Source organism: Sarcophilus harrisii, chromosome 1, assembly GCF_902635505.1.
Source record: "Sarcophilus harrisii chromosome 1, mSarHar1.11, whole genome shotgun sequence".
Classification (NCBI taxonomy): domain Eukaryota; kingdom Metazoa; phylum Chordata; class Mammalia; order Dasyuromorphia; family Dasyuridae; genus Sarcophilus; species Sarcophilus harrisii.
Window position 1 is genome coordinate 491,454,716 of NC_045426.1, and position 16,226 is coordinate 491,470,941.

The 16,226-nt window shown below is 37.9% G+C and overlaps 1 protein-coding gene across 2 annotated transcripts in view; it reads left to right on the plus strand.

Annotated features, from left to right (window-relative positions):
- The first annotated feature begins 9,768 nt into the window (after positions 1–9,768).
- Positions 9,769–16,226, plus strand: part of NPC1 (NPC intracellular cholesterol transporter 1) — a 48,620-nt gene continuing 42,162 nt past the window's right edge. The window contains exon 1 of one of the 2 annotated variants that reach the window (XM_031946528.1): positions 9,769–10,754. In XM_031946528.1, the coding sequence (XP_031802388.1) occupies positions 10,686–10,754 (69 nt within the window). In that variant the 5' untranslated portion in view covers positions 9,769–10,685. The remainder of the gene's footprint in view (positions 10,755–16,226) is intronic. The other variant, XM_031946529.1, reaches the window with a different exon arrangement.

Consider the following 16,226-nt stretch of genomic DNA (forward strand, 5'->3'; position numbering starts at 1 on the left):
TCTAAGATCATGGAAGCATAATAGAATCACTCCCAGGTCTTCTGTTTAATTAGATTCTTAGTCCCCGATTATGAAAGAGTTCTGAGAAGTTTTGTGTAGCATCTCCCAATTTAAAAATGTAAATAGTTTAACATTGTCTAGACACATAGGATTGTTTACTCAAGTTTATTCTTGTGTCCTCTTTACTTATGTGTTTGTATGTCAAATTTTCTATTCAGTTCTGGTTTTTTCATTGGAGTACTAGGAAGTCTTCTGTTTCAATAAAGGTCTATTTCCTTCCTTCCTGTAGGATTTTATTACATTTTTTTTTTCTGAGTAAATTAGGGGGGTTCTTTCAGGAGGTGACTTTCAAAGAGGTATTCTTTTAATTTCTACTTTTTCCCTCTGATTATAAGAGATCTGATCTGGGCAGTTTTATGATTTTTTTTTTTAAAAAAAAATGACGTCTTTATATAATCTGTATCAAATTGCTTGCCTTCTGAATGGGGAATGGAGGGGGAATGAGAGAATTTGGAATTCATATTTAAAAATGAATGTTGAAGGATAATTTCAGAAAGGCCTGGAGAGACTTACATGAACTGATGCTGAGTAAAATGAGCAGGACCAGGAGATCATTATATACTTCAACAACAATACTATATGATGACCAGTTCTGATGGACCTGGCCATCCTCAGCAACGAGATCAACCAAATCATTTCTAATGGAGCAGTAATGAACTGAACTAGCTATGCCCAGAGAAAGAACTCTGGGAGATGACTAAAAACCATTACATTGAATTCCCAATCCCTATATTTATGCACACCTGCATTTTTGATTTCCTTCACAAGCTAATTGTACAATATTTCAGAGTCTGATTCTTTTTGTACAGCAAAATAACATTTTGGTCATGTATACTTATTGTGTATCTAATTTATATTTTAATATATTTAACATCTACTGGTCATCCTGCCATCTAGGGGAGGGGGTGGGGGGGTAAGAGGTGAAAAATTGGAACAAGAGGTTTGGCAATTGTTAATGCTGTAAAGTTACCCATGCATATAACCTGTAAATAAAAGGCTATTGAATAAAAAAAAAAAAAGTAAAAAAAAAAAATAAAAATGAATGTTGAAAATTGTATTTACATGTAATTGGGGAAAAAATAAAATACTAAGTAAAAAAAAAAAGAAATATGATGTTTAGACCCTTTTTGGATATGGCTTTCCTTGGCTGAAAAAATGCCTGATTGTGACATTTGGTTAGATTTTTTAATCCCAATTTGGTGTGGTTAATTTTCTTAATGTTTGTGGAAGAGATTTCACAGGATAATTAATAGTATTTTCTGCTACTCCATCATTTAACTGTACCTTATACTCATGCATTGTTAGTAAAGCTATGAATTCATTCATTCATTCTGGAAAACAATTTAGACTATAGTCAGAAAATTAACCAATTGTACACATCCTTTAGTGCTTTCATACTACTAATAGTCACATATACTAAAGAAATCAAAGAAAGTCGGTTAGTAAAAAAAAAAAAAAAAAAAAAGCATTTATTAAGCACATACTATGTGCCAGGCACTAGCTATATTAAATGAAAATAAAAGAAACAGAAAGACAGTTTCTACTTCATTCTAATGGGAAGAGGCAACACATAAAAGGGAAGGAAAAGCAAGGAATGGGAAAAGAATCAGCAGTGTAACTTGGAATGGGATGAAGTGATCTTGAGCCTGTGCTTCCTCCTTAAATTAGAGCTTCAAGGAAGATCCAGCCAATCAGAAGATGAAGCCTTAGAGATGGAGGGTTATTTCCAGTGTAAGAATTAGCCCAGGGATATAGTGAACTTCTAGAGTAAAGAGTTTTCTATGGCATGGTAACAGAGTCCAATGGAGATGACTCAGCCTAGGAAGGGAAGACAGATTTGACATCAGCTTACTCCTTTAAAAAGAGGAAAAAAGATCTATTGGTGCAAAAAATATTTATAGCAACTCTTTTCATGACAACCCAAAAAAATGGAAAATAAGAGGATATCTTCCTACTGAGAAGTGACCAAACACATTGTGATATATAAATGTAATGTAATATTATTGTGCCATATGAAACAACTGGATAGTTTCAAAGGAAATGCAAAGAGAAGTGAGTAGAACTTAGATAGCAATTTATATATGCAAAATTATAACATAATAGAGAAAAAACAACTTTGAAAGCCCTTAGAACACTGATAAGCACAATGGTAAACCAAGAGTCCAAAAGATTGAAGATGAAACATGTTATTCACATCCCGACACAAAGGTAATGAATTTAAAATGCAGAAAGAAACACACATTATTGAATGTGACTAATTTGAGAAACTCGTTTGGCAGACTTTGAAGCTATGTATTAAAGTGTTGGAGGTTTTTTGTTTTTGGTTTTGTTTTTTAAATTTGTTCAATTGACTTAGGGTAGGGGAGACAAGAAGGGACAATTTAATTTTTAAAATGTTAATTAAAAAGCAACAATAGTAAACTAATTAAATAAAGGAGGGGAAGAAAAAAAAAATAAAAGTAACCAGGAAGCAAAATTAAGGAGAATTCTAGGTATGAGGAACAGCCGGTATAATGCACAGAGAAAGGAAGGTGATGGGGTGCTATCCCCAAGGAATTGCAAGTAGGTTAATGTTGGTGGATCCTAGAGTGAGTGAAGGGGAACAAAGTATGAGAAGACTTGAAAGGTAAGAAAGGGGTCAGGTTGTGAAGAGGTTTAAAACCTGAACAGAAAGATTTATATTTGATCCCAGCAGTAGAGAGTCACTGGAGCTTACTGAGTGGGGTGATGAGCTGATTGATGGTCAGACCTCCACATCACAAAAAAAATCACATTGGAAACAGAGTGGAGGATAGATTAGAATCATAGAGACTTGAGAAAGGGACCTGTTAAAAACCATAATGCCATACATAAAGTGATGACATCTAAATTGTTAGTATGGGCGACTAGAAGGATAAAGATAACTTTGATACTGAAAATTTGTGCACTTGGAAAATGTAGTGTCTCTTTTGAGAAAAAGCAAGGAGGCCATGGTAACAGTATTGCAGAGTATGTCTGAGGGAGTTGGGATGTAAGTGGGTGTTTATAGGTGGAAGGGATATAAGGTGGGAAAAGACTGGAAAGGTAAGAAGAGGCAATGTTGTAAAGGGTTTTAAAGTCAAGCAAAGGATTTTGTATTTGATTCTCTGTACTAGGAAACCACTGTAATTGATTAAATAGCAAGGTAACCTGTACTTTAGGCAAATTGATTTAATAGGTGAGTGGAGGATGGATTGGAACAAGAAAAAACTTGTAGGTTAATGGTGATAAGGCCCTGTGCCAGAGTTGGTAGCAGTGTCAGCAGAGAGAAAGTGAGAGATGTTGTGAACATTGAAATGACAGGAATTGGAGATTGATTGGATATTGAGGTTGAAAATGAAGAATTGAGGATGATATGAAGTTGCCAAAAGTTCATGAGAATAAAGATGATCAATAGTGTCAAATGTTACAGAGAAGTCAAAAATGATTGGGGAGGAAAAGGTTGGATTTGGCAATCAAGAGATCTTCGGGGCTTCTCTGGTGTCTTTCTCCTGGGAGGAGCTATGGGGGTAGTAGTGCAGGGACCTTGAGAAAGGCAGGACCAGCCCCACTTTGGGGAAGGGAAGAAGAGATTAGTATCCCAATCTAATTCCTCACCATCACAGAGGCACCAGGGAGTGGATTTGGCCCAGAACCTGAAGGACATTTCTGGGTGGCTACCTGCCAGGTCTGAGACATGAGGGCACCTGCTGCTCAGCTTAGGCAAGAGCCTACAAAATCTGTGTTCGCAGTGGAAGGTCATCAGAGAGTTATTTTCCTGAGGGTGTACAAGGACACTATACTTACAGAGGGCCTCCGCTTCAGTATCTCCTTGTTTAAGCTGTACATCATCTATGATAATCAGTGACGCTCCAAGATCATTTTCCCACAAGGACTTTTATGAGATAAACATTTCCCTTCGAGATTCCAATCCAATATGCCCAACAGATTCTATTCCTGATGGATAGTCCAAAGCAGGAGAAATGGTAAAAAAAACTGTATAAAACCAGGGTGAAACCTAGACTGCCAAAATGCTTGGGAACCACTGAGCATCCAGGTACCATCAACCTGGCTACATCACATTTAGGAAGATCTGAGCCATCCAGAGCATCTCCAGAACTATTGCCCTATCTCACAACTATCTATCTCAGTGCTGACAATTTTGAGCTGAGCTTTCACCCAGGAAAGTGACAGTTATCAGGGCAAGAAACATTGAACCCCTTCCTGACTTCAAGATAAAGCTGATGTGTTCCTCCCTGTGACAATTTTTTTTAAATTTATATTTGTATTAAAGCTTTTTATTTTAAAAATATATGCATGGATAATTTTCAACATTCACCCTTGTGCTTCAGATTTTTTCCCCTCTCTTTCCTCCCCAGATGGCAAGTAATCCAATATATGTTAAATATGTGCACTTCTTCTAAACATATTTCTACAATTATTGTACTGCACAAGAAAAATCAGATCAAAAAGGGAAAAAAAAAAAAAAAAGAAAACAAAATGCAAGCAAACAACAACAAAAAGAGTGAAAATGCTATATTGTGATCCACACAGTTCCCAACACCCTCTCTCTGGGTGCAGATAGCTCTCTCCATCACTAGACCATTGGAATTGGCCTGAATCACCTCATTATTGAAAAGAGCCACGTCCATCAGAACTGATAGGTACATTGTTCTCCTGCTTCTGCTCATTTCACTTAGCAAAATCAGTTCTCCAGGTCTCTCTGAAATCATTCTGCTGATTGTTTCTTATAGAACAGTAATATTCCACAGCATTCACATACCATAACTTATTCAGTCATTCTCCAGCTGATGGGCATCCACTTAGTTTCCACTCTTGCCACTGAGTGACAATTTTGGAGGAGCCACCTAATGAGTTTATCTTCTCTACCTCACCACCAACAATAACCATCCTCCTCCCTAATCTCATTGCATAAATGGAGACTGACCCATAGTGTTTTCCCTCCTCCCTCCCTCCCTCTCCTTGTTTTTCTGGAGGCCTGGAGTAGAAGGACTATGAAATTTCTCAATGATTTCCTGTCAAGCTGGTTTCAAGGCTGAGAGGAGATAGCAGCTGTCCCAGGAATTCTCAAAACATTTTTATTACGTCTGTGGGAAAAGAAAAAAAAAAAAAAAGGTCATAGGTAATTGTTAAGAAGGCAGTTTCAACAGAATGATGAGATTGGAAGTCAAATCAGAGAAGATTTAAAAGAGAATAACAGAAGGAATGGAGGGCAAATGGCTTTTCTAAGGAAATTCATGAAAGAGAGTTATAGGCCAATAACTAGCGAGGATAGTAGGCTAAAATGTGGGTTTCTCAAGAATGCTGGAGGCATTTATAGGCATCAGAAAAGGAGCCAATGTAAAGAAATAATTTGAAAGTAAGAGAAAATGAAGAGGATATTAGGAACAATTTTCTAAAGAAAGAAATTGGGAAGGAGAAGGATCACTTCTTCAATAGGGATTGAGTCAAAAAGAAGACAAAATGGGGGAAGAGATATAAATAATGAGACATAAGGAGGAAGAGGAAGAGGGAAGAGGGGGTTTTCAGCAAATAGTATTTTTTTTCTTTGTTTTAGTGAAATAAGAGGTCAAGTTTAGCTAAGAGGATTGTGGAGGGAGTGAATAGGGACAAAAAAAAATTATTGGAACTAGCACTGTGATAAATGAAATAGAGAATTGATTAGGAAGAAGTAGAAAAATTGCCTTGCTCCAGAGTAAGGGTCCAGTTGAGATTAGAACATTTAAATTTGTGATTCATCTGGTGAGCAGTTTTATTATTTCTTCCAACTCCATTCAGTATCATGTGAATTTGAACAGAGCCAGATGGTAGGTTTGGCTAGGTATTAGCAATAGTATTTGACAAGGATTTTGCAACAGACCAGGGAGCAAAATATTCAAGAATGTAGTGTAGTTGAACTGGTTCGCCAGTGGGTAGAGATTGAGAAGGAAGGAGAAAACTAAAGGATGGAGAGATTGGAAATGACAGTAAAGAATGGGATGAGAGTTAATAAGGCAAGGGGAAAGAGGGAATGATAAAAGAATATCAGACAAAGGAATCCCAGAAAACACGAACATGGCAATGGAACACTTGTGGATGTTGGCAAGATAAAAGGTATTATTGTGCCAATAGTAATAACGAATAGGCCATAGGAATGGCCTATTTGATGAATTGGGGTTTAGAATATTTGTATATTTCAATATATACGTTGAGCTCTTCTACTTCAGGGTTTCTTAAACTTAGTCTACTTGCAACCCTTTTTTGCCTGAGAAATTTTCACGTGACCCCAGGTATATAGGGATATAAAATAGATAAACAAATTAAACTTACCATAAACATAAAATAGATATATAAATTAAGCAGATATAAACATTAAACAGAGATATAAAATTGATATACAAATTAAACATATTAAAATAGATAAACAAATTAAATAATAAATAAAAATTTCATGACTCTCTCAATTCAGTTATAAGACCCTTTATTGGATTGAAAACCACAATTTAAAAAGTTGGGCTCTAGTGTGAGTGCGAGAGATGGAGAGGAGAGGAAGAATGTAAGCCAGGCACTGACTTCATTGAGGAAGGAAGGAGAATGCTTTGTAGGTTGATAGATATTAGCCACCAAAATCCAGTTAGGGTGGTAAATTCAGATAGTGTGAGCCTTAAAGAAGGAGAGGTTGTTTAATGAAGCTGGCAGAAGGGAAAACTGGAAGTATTAATGGGAAGCAAGGAATATTCTGATTTCCCCAGCATTACCAGTTAGTGAATCAGGGATAGGAGAGAAAATAGCTTGTACTATAAAATCAATGAGGGAAGTAACATCATTAGGAGGAAGCTATGTCTCAAGGAGAATCAGAGGATGGAAAGAGAATGGAAGAGTTTTAAGATGAAAGGAAGTTTGTTCATTATGGAGCAGCCATTTCAGAGAGCCTAGTAGAAGGGGTGGGAAGATCTGTACTGAGACATTAGGTAATTCAGAATCAATAGGTAAATGAAATGGTCAAATGTGCTCTTTAGGAAGATCAATTTTAATCTTCCTAAAGCGAAGAGGAGGATGGATTGGAGTGGGGAAAAGATTGGAGGAAGGTAAACCAAACCCAGGGCTTTGGCAGGCAATGTTTTGTACTAACTATTCTTGATAGTAAACCCAATGAATCAATGTTTAAGATATTTCTTAAGTGATGCATATATATATACGTATATATATATATATATATATATATATATATATATATACGTATATATATACAAAGCTCTATTTATTTACAAAGTGAGTTTTCTTAACTCAAAGTTCTTTCAGAAAGTAGTCTATACCAAAAATTCATTTGTATCTAAACTTATAATTTATAGGGATCATTCTGATACTTACTACATCTGTGAAGTTCTTGTCCTGATTTCCGTCATTAATTTCATGGTCTAATACTTCTATTGGATTTTTTAAACAGTTGCTTCTTTATCTTCTCACCAATTATTACTTATATATTTCAATCCACTCTCTGGCCCCTAACACTTTATTGCAATTATTCTCTTTTAAAAATTAAATTTTAATAAAATAACAATTTTAAAAATAAAAATTAATTAAAATAAAAATAAAAAAGCTTTAGTGACCTCTTTTCACTTTGTTTAATATAATATTGGAAATGGATCCTGTGTGTCCAGTTTCATCAGTGTCCTTTCCTGCTCTAAATCTTTGATCCCATGGTTCCTACCATCATATAGTTTACAGTCAAGTAAATTTATAAGGTTTTTTTTTAGGTTATACATGTACCATCATATTAAACATATTTCCACATTAGTCATGTTGTGAAAGAAGAATCAGGAAAAAAGGGAAAAACTATGAGAAAGAAAAAAACAATAAAAGTGAAAATAGTATGCTTCAATCTGCATTCAGACTCCATTCTTTCTCTGGATCTAGAGAGCTTTTTCCATCATGAGTCTCTTGAAGTTGTCTTAGATCACTGTATTGATGAGAAGAGCTAAATCTATCAAAATTGATCATTGTACAATGTTGCTGTTATTATGTACAATGTTCTCCTGATTCTGCTTACTTCACTTGAGCATTAATTCATGTCTTTCCAGTTTTTTTTTTCTGAAATCTGACTGACCATCATTTCTTCTAGCACAATAGTATCCCATTACATTCATATGTCACAATTTTGAATTCTTTGAGACCACAAAAAGAGCTGTTACAAACATTTTTGTACATGTAGGTCCTTTTCCTTCTTTTGTGATCTCTTTGTGATATAGTCCTAGTAGTGATATGGCTGGACCAAAGGGTATGCACAGTTTTATAGTCCTTCGGTAATAGTTCCATATTACTCTTCAGAATGATTAGATCAATTCATAACTCTACCAACAATGCATCAGTGTCTCAATTTTCCCAGTATTCTCCAATATTTATCATTTTCCTTTTTTGTCATATTAGTCAACCTGATACCTGTGGGGTGATATCTCAGAATTGTTTTGATTTGCATTTCTCTATAAATTTATAATTTAACTCACAATATATTATCCTTACCTTTGCCTCCAATAGAATGTAACTTTCTTGAGGGCAGAGGCTGCCATTTCTTTTTTTTTTTTTTTTGTATCCCTATTACATAGCATATAGTGTTTTGTCTCGTGATCACTGAATTAAAAATTTTAAACAATCATTATTTTTTTAAAATTATATTTAATAGCCTTTTATTTACAGGATATATGCATGGGTAACTTTACAGCATTAACAATTGCCAAACCTCTTGTTCCAATTTTTCCCCTCCATCCCCCACCCCCTCCCCCAGATGGCAGGATGACCAGTAGATGTTAAATACATTAAAATATAAATTAGATACACAATAAGTATACATGACCAAAACGTTATTTTGCTGTACAAAAAGAATCAGACTCTGAAATATTGTACAATTAGCTTGTGAAGGAAATCAAAAATGCATGTGGGCATAAATATAGGGATTGGGAATTCAATGTAATGGTTTTTAGTCATCTCCCAGAGTTCTTTTTCTGGGCGTAGCTGGTTCAGTTCATTACTGCTCCATTGGAAATGATTTGGTTCATCTCATTGCTGAAGATGGCCTGGTCCATCAGAATTGATCATCATATAGTATTGTTGTTGAAGTATATAACGATCTCCTGGTCCTGCTCATTTCACTCAGCATCAGTTCGTTAAACAATCATTTATTTAGAAAAAATTCAGTTTCATTGGCAATTCTATTTATTTATTTATTTTATTAAAGCTTTTTTTTTTTTTAAATTTAATAGCCTTTTATTTACAGGATATATACATGGGTAACTTTACAGCATTAACAGGCAATTCTATTTATATCGATAGTGCCCGTTTTATTTGGTGTTTAAAGTTCAATTTTTAAAATCAGAATTTTTAATTAAAAAATAAAAAGAGGATTGGGCTAAATGACAGCGAGGAATCCTTATTTTCTAACCCAATGATTCAGCGACAGATGATAATCTTTGGCCCCCCAACCAGAACGGCCCACCAAGCCAAAAGTTTAGTTTTTCCAAGCCCGCCTGGGCTGTGGGTACTTGCAGACAGCAATGCAAACTGTTGCCCAAAGATGGGGCGTGTCTCGAGGTCTCGGGAAGTTAGGCCGCTCTCTCCGCGCCGCCCCTCCCCCGCCCTTCCGCCCAGGACTAACTTTCTGGCTCGGGGTTTGTCCGATAGCGCCGCATCACGGTCAGGCCACCGCGCGTCGTGCTCGGCCGCACTGAGCGTTCCGTCTGTTTGCGTCGCTGCTTCACCAATAAAAAAACTGAGGGGTGTGACCGGGATCCGAGGCCCCTTCCTAGTGGGACCGTCGCTTAGGGATCATTTAGTTATTTTTCTCCTCTCTCTCTCTCTCTCTCTCTCGGTCTCTGTCTCTTCCCCCTTTTCATACCATCTCCCTCTCTCCTTCCCAGGATAAGCGCCGGAAGTTTCCTCTCCTAAATCGTGCTGGAAGAAAGGGAGGGGCCGGGTGGGAGTTTGTGTGGAACCGCTAGGGGGATGGAGGGGTGAGTGAGGAGGGTTCAGTCAGCTAAGACGCGCGAGCAACGAGCGGCCCAGAGGACGCCGCCGGCGCAGAGAACCATAACGCGAGGAGGGAGGAGTGATGGGGGGGAGACGCGTAAGGGGTTACAAGGGCGCTGACGGAAAGGAAGACCGTTTTTAACTTCTGGTAAAGGACGGAGCAGGGGAGAAAAGGGGCAGCGCGGCCGCTTTGGGCAGCGGCTGCCAGAACTGCCCCCTCCCGGCAGGCCCCCCCCCGCTGGGCGGGGCTTGAGAGTTACACACCCTCTTCCCGGGCCCCTCAGCAGCTACTGCGGCAACACAAGGGGAGGATCGCACGCGTGGCCCCGCCCTGGGGGAGGAGCCACGACACCTCCCCTGCTCCCCCTCCCCCTTCCTCCTTCCTGACCTGCGCGTTAAGCTCTCTCCCTCGTTTTGCGCCGGATTACGAAAGGAGACCGGTGCGGGCTGAGGCTGCGTCGCGGGGACCCTGGGCTGGACGGCTGGGGCTCCCTTAGGAGCTCCGTTCGGCTCGTCTCCCCCCGCGCGGGCCTCAGAGAGCGCAGGCCACCGTCTCCCCCCGCGGGCCCACTGAAAGCCGGCGGCGGCGGCGGCTGCGACGACGGACCATGAAGGCGCTCGGTCCCTGCCCCCGACTGCTGCTGGCCGTCGGCCTGGCGCTGCTTTGTCCCGTGCAGGTGAGCTCCCTACCTGTCACCCACGTGGGGCGGGAGGGAAGGGGCCCGCGGATGGCTGCCGGGAGGGAGCGGCCGCAGACGGACGTGTGTCCCCCGCAGCCGAAGCGTGCGGCGTCCCTTTCTCCCTGTGCGGCTTCAGACCCCAGCAGCCTCGGGCTCGGGAAGCGGCGCGCGGCTTCTCGGAGCCCCCCTGCACCTTGGCCGCTGCGTCTGGTAGCGACTAGGAGGGATCCCGCGCCTGACAACTTTCCCTTCTCTCTATACCTCCTGCCCTCTCCCTTCCCAATCTCCTTTCTCTTCTCCCTATTTCCTTCCTCTCCCTCCGTTTCCCCCTCCGGTTCTCTTCCCTCCCTCTAGCGTTTCTCCATTCTCTTCTCTCTCCCCATTTTTTCCCTTATTTTTACTTAACCTCTCCTCTCCCTCCCCCTCTCTCTGTGTCTTCCTCTCCTTTTTTTTTTTCCTTTTCTTTCACCCTCCTGTGGGACAGTAGGAAATTACTGAGATTTAGAGGCCAAAAGGCCCAGGGAAAGTTGAAAAGCAAAGTCAAATTAAAAGGGAGAGTTACCCTTGCCAGGTGGGTCCTCACCAAGTTCTTAGCTTATTTTTTTTAAATGTATTCTCCAAAGTAACTAGCTTTGAAAAACACAGAGGTGCCACTTAAATCTTTTTTGAGGGGAAAGGTGAATGAAGCCTAAGGACCCCTTGTCAGAATGTGTTTTAAATAACTGAAGAAAATGCTAAATGCTAACATGTGAAAATGAACTTGTAATTTTTTTTTGACGCTTGAAATCTATTCATAGACACTGTCTCCTTGACTCCCCTAAAAGTTTAATAACCCTTAATCTAGCCTACTCACCTATTTTACAGGCCGGAAAATTAAGGGCCCAAGAGAAGTGACTTGCCAAGACTTGGGGGTAATGAATGGGATTCTTATTCTTTTGATTCTCAGAGCCACTCGCTGCTCTTTCTGGTGTTAACCTATAGTTAACCTGAGGCATTGCCTTGGATTTCTCAAATGTTATTTAAGCATCATCATGCCTAGGGCTTGTTGTGAAACCTCTATTATACGTTTAATGATTTTTCTGACCTCTTAAGGGATGGGGGGGGGAGAGGAACAATCCTTGAGTCACAACTTCCTCAGAAGGGTAATAAAAAGCAATTTGAGAGTTGCCTAGACAATTTCTGAATGACCTATGTTCAAGGTGACAATTAAAACCAAGTACACATACTTTTTAATAAAAATGCCATTTATAAGGTTAAAGACAGCTGAAGTATTAGAAGAAAACTTATGAAGTATCCCCACTGTTGCCTTGTTTGTGGACTGTTTTTTCCCCTAGAAGATTGGGGTTGATTTCAGCCTCTACAAAAGCTGAAAAACTGGAGAGTCAAGTGGGAGTTTCCTCATAGCAGGTGTATGTGTAACTTCTGAGTGTTGTGGTTTGCTCCTTCTTGAGAATGAAATATACTTGTATATTTCAGTGCGCCCAGGTGTTGGATACCCAACCCTTAGTACCCATTTGCTACTATACCTGATTAAGAGGGTTTGGTCTTTTTTTTAAATCGGGTTTTTAGTAAATAATACTCAAGAAAAATGAAAGCTTTCTGGGTTTTTTCCTTGCTTAGAATCTCCAAAGGGCCAAATATTCTAGTAAAGATCTAAGAGGGAGGAGAGATGTTTGCCTATTATTTATCTCAAAAAGTAGCATTATGTGCCAGTAGTGCTCCTGCTATGATCATTTTTTTAAAAGGTGATTTCCATTCTTGATAACCCTGTGCCATCAATTTCACCTCTATGTACTTACTTCTTTAAAACATTCAGAGAAGAAGGTTATTAATCAAAACTAGTTATTGAAAATTGCCTTGAAGCTTTTCCTGAGGTCTTTAAATCCTAACATAATGATAATCAGTACAATATTCTTTTTAGTCCAGTGGAATGGCTTGCTAATTAAATTAAGAAAGTTCAGTAGCTATTGTTAGTATTGTTAGCTGCACAGACAAAGCGGCTTTTCTGTTTGGAAATGGTATGTGACATTTTTAGGAATGGCAAGTTAATTTCCTTAGCAATAAAATCTGTCCTTAGCTTTGGAAGGTGAGGGGGAGAGGGAAAGAAGCTGATCTTGCTCAAGTTATTTTTTTTTTTAACAGCTGACAAGTCGAACAAAACAATACATTAGACCTGAAGCCATTTTTTTTTAACATTCATTTTTTTAAAAAAAGTTGAGTTCTGAATTCTCTCCCTCCCACCCTTCCTCTACCCATTGTGAAAGCAAAAGTGTTATCAGTTAGACCTGTGCAATTAAGGGAAATTAAGAAAGTGAAAACATTATGCTTCAATTAATATTGAGACTCTATCACTTCTTTCTCTAGAGGTAGATAGCAGTTTACACATGAAATCCTTCAAAATTGTCTTGGATCATATTGATCAGAATAGCCAAGTCATTCATAGTTGACGGTCTTGATATTGCTGTTACTATGTACAGTGCTCCCCTGGTTCTGCTCACTTCACTTTGCTTCAGCTTATGTAAGACTTCTCAGGTTTTTCTGAAACCATTCTGTTTGTCATTTCTTTTAGGACAGTACCATTACACCACAATCAATAAACCACAACTTGAGCCATTCCCCAAATGATGGGCATCCCCTCAATTTCCAATTCTTTGCCATCACCAAAAGAATTGCTATGAATATTTTTTGGTACAAATTGGTCTTTTTTTTCCCTTTTTCTTTGATGTAATAGTATTGCTGGTTCAAAAATTTTTTGTGTTTTGTTTTTTTAGCCTTTTGGACATATTTTGAAGTTTTTTCCTGAAGGGTTAGATTCCTCCAAGTCTCCAACAGTACATTAGTACCTGGAGCCATTGGAGTAAATACTTTTAGGACATTTTGGAAAACAATCTTAGTTGAGGAATCCCTGTTTTCCTGTCTGTAAATGACCATGAACCCCCTTTTTTTAATTCCAAAAAAATTTCCATTAACAAAAATCAATTTTCTCTCTTTCATTGACCATAAAAATTTCCATGAACAAAAATCCATTCTCTCTCTTCCATTGACTATCCCTCCAAACCTACAAAATGTAGTATAAGATTTTTGTAACATGATGATTCTTACATTCTTGTCCAAATAAATGTTTTATTCTGCACCCTGAATCTTTCTGCTTTGACAAGACATGGATAGTATGCTTCATCATAGTTGTCTGTGATGTTAAGTTGATATTTTTAACAGTATTATTTAATACATTGCTTTCTTGGTTCTTCTATTCTTATTACAACTCTTACTAAGTTTCATGGAAACTGCCTCTTTCTTAATTTTTTGTGGGACAATAATATTTCATTACATTTATGTAAGTAACCTTGGTTTGTTCAATCAATCCCAAAGTTGATGGGTACTTCTTAGTTTTCAATTCTTTGCTACTACAAAAGCAATAGTTAATATTTATATAGTTCATAGTATGTGTCAGGTGCTTTATAAATATTATTTCATTTGATCCTCACAACAATCCTGGGAGATAGATCCTATTATTATCCATATTTTTCAGTGAGAAAACATTGAGGCAAATAGTATGAGTAACTTGTCCAGATCACACAACTAGTAAGGATCTGAGACAGGATTTGAACTCAGATATACTGGAAGTCCAGGCTAAGCACTCTATCCTGTAATATCTAACTACTCCCCAAAATATTCCCCCCTACCACCCCAAGGAAAAGAGTTGCTAAAATTTTTTTTAAAAAATATTTTAGCTATGCACACATGGCTGCTTTCCTTTTTAATATCTTTGGGGGCTATAAGCCCTGTATTGATATTGAAGGGTCAAGGATATTCAAAATTGAGTAACTTTGAACATCATTCCAGATTGTTTTCATGAGGTCTTTCTTTAAGAAAATAAGATTTAGCAAAGTTGAAAGTTTGAGCCAGCTAAATAGGTATTGGGGAGAAATTGAAACCTTTTGATTTGGAAAGGTGGAATGTGAGGAAACACTGAAATAGGGCACCATTTTTTTCTTAGTTGATTCTTTGATAGATGTACCTTATTTTCTTTTTGGTGGGAAGAGGAAGAATTTAAATTTTAATGAGTATCATACTAGTGATTAAAAAAAATGTCTTAGATGCAGATGGATAGAATCATGCTGAATAGATCTTTGTGATACTCAACTGTTGTATTCCACAGAACAAAGAATCCCTCATTATAATCCAAACAACATGATCTCTGTTTCTGAGGCTTTGCCCTATTTAAATTTTAGGGATATTTGTCAGAATTTTTTTGTTACTTGTAAAAGTAGGATAGGTGTCACTTGCAAGAAAATCAGTACCTACTGATTCATGTTTAGAAACAGAATCCATGTGTCTCCAGCCTATTTTATAATCTTATTTCCCCCAAATTTCTTGAATTTCAGCTGTACTTCCCAGTTCTTTTTACTGACTTCTAGCCTGACTCTAGTCCTCCATCATTCCTGGAGTGTTTCTCTTCCCTATTTAGCCTCTTTTGAAATCCTCCCTGTTCAAGACTGTTCAGACTAATGATAGGATTTCTCCATGGAGTTTTCTCCACCCTCCCTAGTCATAGTAATAATTGATGTTTCTGTAGCAATTTAAATTGTGCAAAGCACTTTATGTACATGCCTTATCCTTTTTTTTTTTTTTAAATTTAATAGCCTTTTATTTACAGGATATATGCATGGGTAACTTTACAGCATTAACAATTGCCAAACCTCTTGTTCCAATTTTTACCTCTTACCCCCTCACCCCCTCCCCTAGATACATGCCTTATCCTTTAAATCATATCCCTATTAAGCCAAAGGTCAGCTAAATTTTAAACAATAAATTGTCTACATTCACACAGTAGTATCAGAAGTAGAATTTAATAATAACTAGTGTTTACATAGTACCTACTATGTGCCAGGCACTGTGCTAGGCGTTTTATAATTGTTAACTCATTTGATCCTCACCAGAACCTTGGAAGGTTCTCTATTTATACTCTAATTATCTCTATTTTCCAGGAGGAAATTAAGAGAAACAAATTAAGTGATTTGCCTAAAATCTCATGGCTATTTAATGAGATTATATAATGTTTATCTCCCATATTAGAGTATAAGCTCTTTGAGGGTGGCATCCTGTTTTATATGTCTTTTTATCTCTCAGTGTTTAGCATAATACTTTGTATAGAGTAGGCATTTAAACACTGAACTATATCTTTAAAAATCCAAATCTCTGCACTATACACACACACACACACACACACACACACACACACACACACACACACACACACACGTCAGGTTTATTTTGGTGACTCTTTTGACCAATCCCTTGTGAATACCATTATATGAGAGAGGAATCGGCTTTTGAGAGGAAAACTGAGATATCAGTTAAAATGTTGACATAGTTGGAGGTAAATAGTCATTGTTAAGTTTTTGTGAGTCTTATTTGCTAATCCATTCATTGTGTCTCATTAGAATGGGAATTTGGAAATATATTTAA